General features: G+C 40.2%; 1 protein-coding gene across 3 annotated transcripts in view; it reads left to right on the forward strand.

Annotated features, from left to right (window-relative positions):
• PNPLA2 (patatin like phospholipase domain containing 2) overlaps window positions 1–2958 on the forward strand; it is a 72125-nt gene extending 69167 nt beyond the window's left edge. For all 3 annotated transcript variants that reach the window (XM_040328517.1, XM_040328519.1, XM_040328518.1), the window contains exon 10: window positions 989–2958. In XM_040328517.1, coding sequence (XP_040184451.1) covers window positions 989–1292 — 304 coding nt within the window. In that variant the 3' untranslated portion in view covers window positions 1293–2958. The remainder of the gene's footprint in view (window positions 1–988) is intronic.
• The last annotated feature ends 3825 nt before the right edge of the window (window positions 2959–6783 follow it).

A 6783-nucleotide genomic window follows, 5' to 3' on the forward strand; every position in this document is an offset into this window, starting at 1 on the left:
CGTATATCGGCATTAGGCGGTCCTTCAGTGGTTAAGGATGAGCAGCACGCAAATGTGCATTTTTCTGTGATTTTTTTTTTTTTTTTTTTTTTAAGAATGATGTCGAATCGCAGGCAGAATCGGTGTGATTCTGCCCTCGATTCCAAATCACATAAGTGTGACTTTTTCCATCGGAAATTCTGACCGTGTGTACGGGGTTTTACCGTTCACTGACGGGTGCATTTGGTCTTTAGTTGACCTCCTTCTGACCTGCATTTGACCTTTCTCTAAGCATATAAAGAGAAAAGGAGGGTGCACCGACCTTGTGCAATGCCAAAGATAGTTTGTTATTAAAAAAGCTATAACAGCAATAGTCATACTCACAAACAAATGCGATAGAAAAGGCTTGTCAGTACATCAGTAAGTGGAACCATGCCCTTAGACACATGCAACCTGGACCAGATTTGGGGGGGGGGGCAGCAGATGGCATCGAAAACCTGCTTGCGCGTTACGAGGGAGGACCCTCTTTCTTAGAGCCAAAGCTGCATCAACCTACTTCAAAATGTATCTGCTTTTGCATTTAATTGTGATGTTAAAGAGGTTCTGATGGGAACAAAAGCCCATGGACATTGGGGATTTTACTCTTTTCTCAATAAAGTTTTTAAGTTGATATTCAAATGAAGATTGTAGATTAATGTGATATGTAAACATTTACCAACCATCAGTGACATTCTATTTTATAATCTGTTATTAAAAGGCTATATAGTGGTAGCATGGATTTGAATATTATTGTCCACAAAGTGATAAGAAGTGCAAATGCAGTAATCTCAAAACAAAGAGACTGGGAGAGAATAAAATGTGTGTAGGAGGTCTCGTTTAATGTTGTAACCAGATAATATGTATATCTGTCTTTCAGAAATGTGGCCCTCATTGAAAAACATCATGTTTTATCTAGACCTTCAAAAGGAAATGTAATTTTAATTTCTCTTGCTTTGTCACATTTTTCTAGGCTCTACTACCATTTGGAGCTCAGAAGATCTCAGAGCCTTCCTATTCCCTTGGCCCTTGGATCCCTTGGATCCAGTGAGTCTTTGCCTAGGTGGATTAGGAGCAGTACCTCCTTAATGGACATGATGCAGAAATGGGAGGAATATCAGAGGCATCTGATACCTGGACTGTTCTGTATCAACGTGGATATGCAGGCCACACTCTACCACCATCAACAGCCACAACAACATCCTGGGCTTTCCATGGATCCTGACAGTCTGCTAATGGTAGAGGTGTCCAATCCAAACAGCTTGGAAGCACCATGATGGCCAAATATGGATACCAGAGCCCTGGATAAGGACCTTTATTTTTCAGTGGTTATTTTACCAAATGATGTTTGACCAAGGTCACCTATAGGGTTTTTTTTTTTATATAGTTCTATGGTGAAATGGTATTATAAACACAGCTTGACCAGTTTGGGTCTGTTTTATCCATCATTGGAAAATGCCAGTGAAGTTTAAACAAGATGGTGCCATTAGAGAATGTTTATGGTCTTGTGGGACCATATTCAGCTAACCACAAAGAAAACACTGAAATACCAGTGTTATTAATAAGAAGATATGTTGTGGATAATAAATGGTCATCAGAAAGGTGTTAAAACTCAACAAAGCAATGCAATTGATATGAGTAGAAGAATACAAGGTATTGGGTATCATTTCATTAAGTCAGATCGGGTGCGTTTTTAATTTGCAACTTTGTTTAGACAGAAAATTTTCCAAAGATTAGTGGTAAGTTTAATGGTATATGTTTACTATTACTAAAACCAGCGCGTTCTATTCTTCATTGTATGCTAAATATGCTCAAAGTCTACAGAAAATGTGAGCGGATCTGATCTTTTCCTTTGTTTCTATGTACAACCTGTGCCTGCTATCACCATTAGGAGAGTATTGCGAGTCCAGGCATTCAGGCTACTTGTTTGAGGATAAGCAGATATCTCTCTGCCCTTCGTTCTCTGGCATATTTGCTTGTCTGTGGCCCCCGGAGTAGTAAAGGCTCTGCAGATTCATTCAGTTCTTGAATTCTATTTCAGTTGGATGTTCCTGCAGTGGTATGTAGGAAATCCTTGGCCGATAGGCTCCTTAGGCCCTATAACATGCCCCAAAATAGCAAAGTTTTCTGTACGTGGCCTCCTACATACAATTGTATTATCTTCACCCAAATGCCTCTTCAGCCTCACAAACCCCACTTTATAATGTTAGTAACCTTTTTTCGATCATAGATGGTTTTAGGTTGGAAACCTCCTAAAGATATTCTTGTATCTACTTATATATACATTTTATATTGGGTTAGGTTAAGGTTTAGTTTTAAGAGGGTATGGCATGTTTTCTAGCTTCAGAAGGCTGACAGATATGTGGCAATGTTGGAAATGACAGTCACTGTGCAGAACTACATCAAGTAAAATGTTCTCCAGCAATATTTCATTTTTGAAGGGCCTACATTTGTTAAGTGCATCCACACACATTCTGTTGCACAGTATTGTGCATTGGGTTAAGGCAGCCCATTCATTTTAACTGGGTTGCCATCACATGTCTTACATTGGACAAGACCCATTTTTTTGCAACTAACGTGCGATGCCATATGTTGCGGCATGCTACAACACATGGATGGTGCCGCAATGTACCAAAGTGTGTAACTTGTGTTATCACAACACACCCCTGTAACAAATGTATCGTTGATTAAGAGGGGAAAGTATGTAGATTTTTTTTCATGCATAGAATACTTTGAAAGGCATTGAAAGTGTAATCCGCATTGCTTAGATTTAAACCATCTTTATAATAAAAGCCCAAACTCCAGCTAAAACTTTGCTTTGGTATTGGATAGGGTAGAGAAGCGATTATCGCGATTTGTCCCTTTTTAAGGAGATTTGCGTCACTTACAGTTGTGGTGACAGACAATAATAGGAACTCTCTACAATGGGGGAAAAACCATGGGGGGAAAAAAATTGTAATAGAATTCAGAAGGGTTACCTCCCTTCATTTCATATCCTGGTATCGCATTGATAATATTTCCAAATGAGACTTGGAAAAAAATTCAAATCTGATAGTTCTAATCTTTCCAAACAGCATTAAAAATGCTTTGGCTGGAATTGGAATTTCTTAAAATTTCAAATGTGATTACAAAAATAGTCAATGCTAAATCTTTACCATAGATGGGGGTATATATATATATATATATATATATATATATATATATATATATATATATATATATATAATTATAGTGCCCTCTTAATCGTCATAGAAAGAGTTTTTGATTTATTGAGAACTGGGCCGGTGTATGGTATCTTGAAGAATAGAAGGCAAGGCTTCTTTCAGACTTGTGGCACTTCTTCTTGCAATCTGTGGCAGTATAGTAGTGGCGGTACTGCTGTTTCCGGAACACCATTTTTCTTTAAACTTTACTTAAAAAAAATTGCCACACAGCAGTTTTTCTATTGCAGGACTGTGAGCCAAGCGTTCATCAGTTTTGGTGCAGCCCTATTGAACTCAATTGGTGAGTGTGACAGGTGGTGCCAACTGTCAAACTATGAACCCTAAGTTAAAAATGCCGTGGCTGTGAAGCATCGTGGCTGCGGCATGCGTACAGCCCTGTCCAAGTGAATTGTTGGAGGTCGAGGGGTGGTAAAACTGCAGCTCAGCTTTTTTTTTTTTTTTTTTGGCACACTAAGGGCTGCTTTACACCAGGCCCTTCGTGCCACGTTGGACGGTGTTGCCCAAAACAGAGACCGTGCAAGGACAAGGAGAAGGCTTTGCTTTGCATAGACCCTGTTCGCACTTAAGCACTACATTGGTGTGAGCTGTGATAAAATGCTGTAGGCATTTTATTGCATTGCTTGGCACCGCATTGCTATGTGGAGACTTGCTACACAGTGCATATAAGCAACAACACATCTTAGTGCTGTTCTGGTGTAAACCAGCCCGAAAAATGTACAAGTATGGTTTCTATGGGCAATACCTTCCTTTTTTCTAGTTCACACTTTTGCTTGAATGGACTTTATTAATGAGGGAATCTTTCTTTCTGACAGTATTGCAGTCATGGACAGGATTCTCTCCAGTCCCAGCAGAGTAAAAAAAAATCCAATTAGTTGGTAAGGGGGTTAACAGACTGAAAGTAGCCTTCCTTCTGACACTGATAATTGTGGCCCTTGTGTTTTTATTTTAGAGAAATGCTTTATGCCATGTTGTTTTTTTCTTTTTAGCACTGGAATTATAAAACCTTTGTACAAAATCAGCATCTAAAAATGCAAATTTCTATTTTCTGTATTTATTACTTTTTGTTTGTACAGCTTTTATTTTATGTTAATGTACTTCTTAACGATTACAGTTGTTATATTTACTAACATAGACTGCCTTCTATACACAGTATATATTCATTTCTCCCATGTATCAAAGTGGTTGATACATGGAAGATGAAGCAAAATGTTTTTTTTTTTTTTTTTTCACCCTGGGGGCCTTTTTGGTCCCAAAACTTTCTTTCTACCTCAAATTTAAACACCGCTGCTGTGATTTGCCAATAAAATAAAATCACTGTTGCATCCTGAAACCAGCATATGGTCAATATATTGTGTGTTTTATGTATTTACTTTCCACCATTAATACTGCGATTTGCCTGAACTACACCTGAATGTGTGGGGTGATTCCGCTTCTAGAACGATGCATCTTGTTGTGAAAATTGTACTGTCCTCTAATCGCACCAATCACCACTACTTCCTCCAGTTACTAGTGGATCTTATTTGTACACTTTTATCCATAACTGGAATTTTGTACCGTACCTGTGGATTTTACTTCTACGTTTTAAGACTGGCAGCCTTCTTTTTTTTTTTTAACATATGTATAGTGGGGAAGTATTGGTACATTTTTTGCCATGTTTTCCTTGCTGCCTCTGTCTCCATTTGGGAGATTTTTTTTTTTTCTGTCTGAGAGGTGTCATAAAGGAATTTTGCAGAAATCCCATTCCCCCAAACTGACACAGCAGCAGTAAAAACACATTTTTATTTTTATTATTTTTAGCAGAGAGGTTTAGAACCTCTGTATTTTGTTTGTGTCCCCATGAAGGACATTTCCCCTCCACTTAGGGCTCTTTCACATAGGCGGCCGGGGTTGTTGAAAACAGACAGCTGAGCCGTGGTTTTACCACCTTCCAGCCACTGCCTGAAGTGTAACAATACAGCCGAACAGAGCTATACACATGGCTGCAGCATTTTTAACTCGGAGTGCAGAGTTTGGCAAGCAGCACTGTCAAACTCATCTAGTGACTTCCATGGGGCCTCGTGGCACCCACATGCAATGCATGCCATTGTGGGTGCGGAAGTGAGGCATTACAGCAGGGATAGGCAACCTCGGACCTCCAGCTGTGGTGGAACTACAAATCCCATCATGCCTCTGCCTCTAGGAGTCATGCCTGTGATTGTCAGGGTCTTGCAATGTCTCATGGGACTTGTAGTTTCAAAACAGCTGGAGGGCCGAGGTTGCCTACCCCTGCATTACAGGATTAAGTGAGGAGGTGACAAAACGATTCCTCACCACCTGTCAAATGCCTTCTGATATACACTCTGAATGCAGATTGCTCTTCAGAGGACATTGCAAGTGTGAAGAGCCTTTACTGTACAGGTGGCACTTGTCGGACACAACAAAAGGAGAAAAGATAACCCCTGTCTGAGGATCCAGACAGAATTACAAATCTAACAAAACCTAAATGGGGAGACAGATCACATTTGAAGCTTGAAACGTCTAAGACAGGGATCTGCAATTAGCGGACCTCCAGCTGTTGCAGAACTACAAGTCCCATTAGGCATAGCAAGACTTGGACAGCCACAAGCATTAACAGAGGCAGAGGCATGATGGGTTGTAGTTTTGCAACAGCTGGAGGTCCGCTAATTGCACCAGTTTTTAGAGTCCAAAAATACAAGTCCATTATTTTTGTTTAGAATGACACAAGGTGTAATAGGTGATGGTAATTACAGAGCCCCCCTTTATGAGAAGCTCCCTTTGTGCTCCTAGACATTTTGGATTTGTCCCTGGGTGTATTCTGAGAGCCCTCTAGTGCAGGGGTAGACAACCTTGGACCTCCAGCTGTTTTGAAACTACAAGTCCCATGAGACATTGCAAGACCCTCACAATCCCAAGCATGACTCCTAAAGGCAGAGGCATGATGGGATGTGTAGTTCAACCACAGCTGGAGGGCCGAGGTTGCCTACCCCTGCTCTAGTCTATGGGAGCCACTGCACTCCCTGAATCAAGTCATCTTGTTTTGATCACAGATTACGATCGATCAAAGATCCAGTGCCTCACACATGTGCCCTGATCATTTATAACCTGACAGAAGGTCTAACCCTATCTAAAAAAAAAAAAAGTTGGTCTGTAAGCTTAGAAGCATACCATATTGTTTAGGATGATTGTATCTTCATAATTTTTGGTATGGAGGCATTGTATGTTCAGAATGGCACTAGATGATCTGTATTGCCAATATAGTTAGGTTGAAAAGACACAAATCCATTGAGTTCAACCAATCAAATATAATCTGCAGTATTTCTGTTATCACACCTTTGTCAGATTCACACTCAGGAAGAATGCTCCTTACAATTTGTGCCTTTTTAAGCTAGCCATACATGGTGCCATTTTCTCTCATTCAGTAGCGCCCCCTCTCCATTGCTGACTATTGTATTCAGACAGCTGCAGCACCCGTGTATGCCAGAGTACCTGAACAGATAGGACGCAGTAACTGTTTGGCCGATAACTTTCCACCCAGCTCCGTCAA

This window comes from Rana temporaria, chromosome 11 (genome assembly GCF_905171775.1).
Source record: "Rana temporaria chromosome 11, aRanTem1.1, whole genome shotgun sequence".
Lineage (NCBI taxonomy): Eukaryota > Metazoa > Chordata > Amphibia > Anura > Ranidae > Rana > Rana temporaria.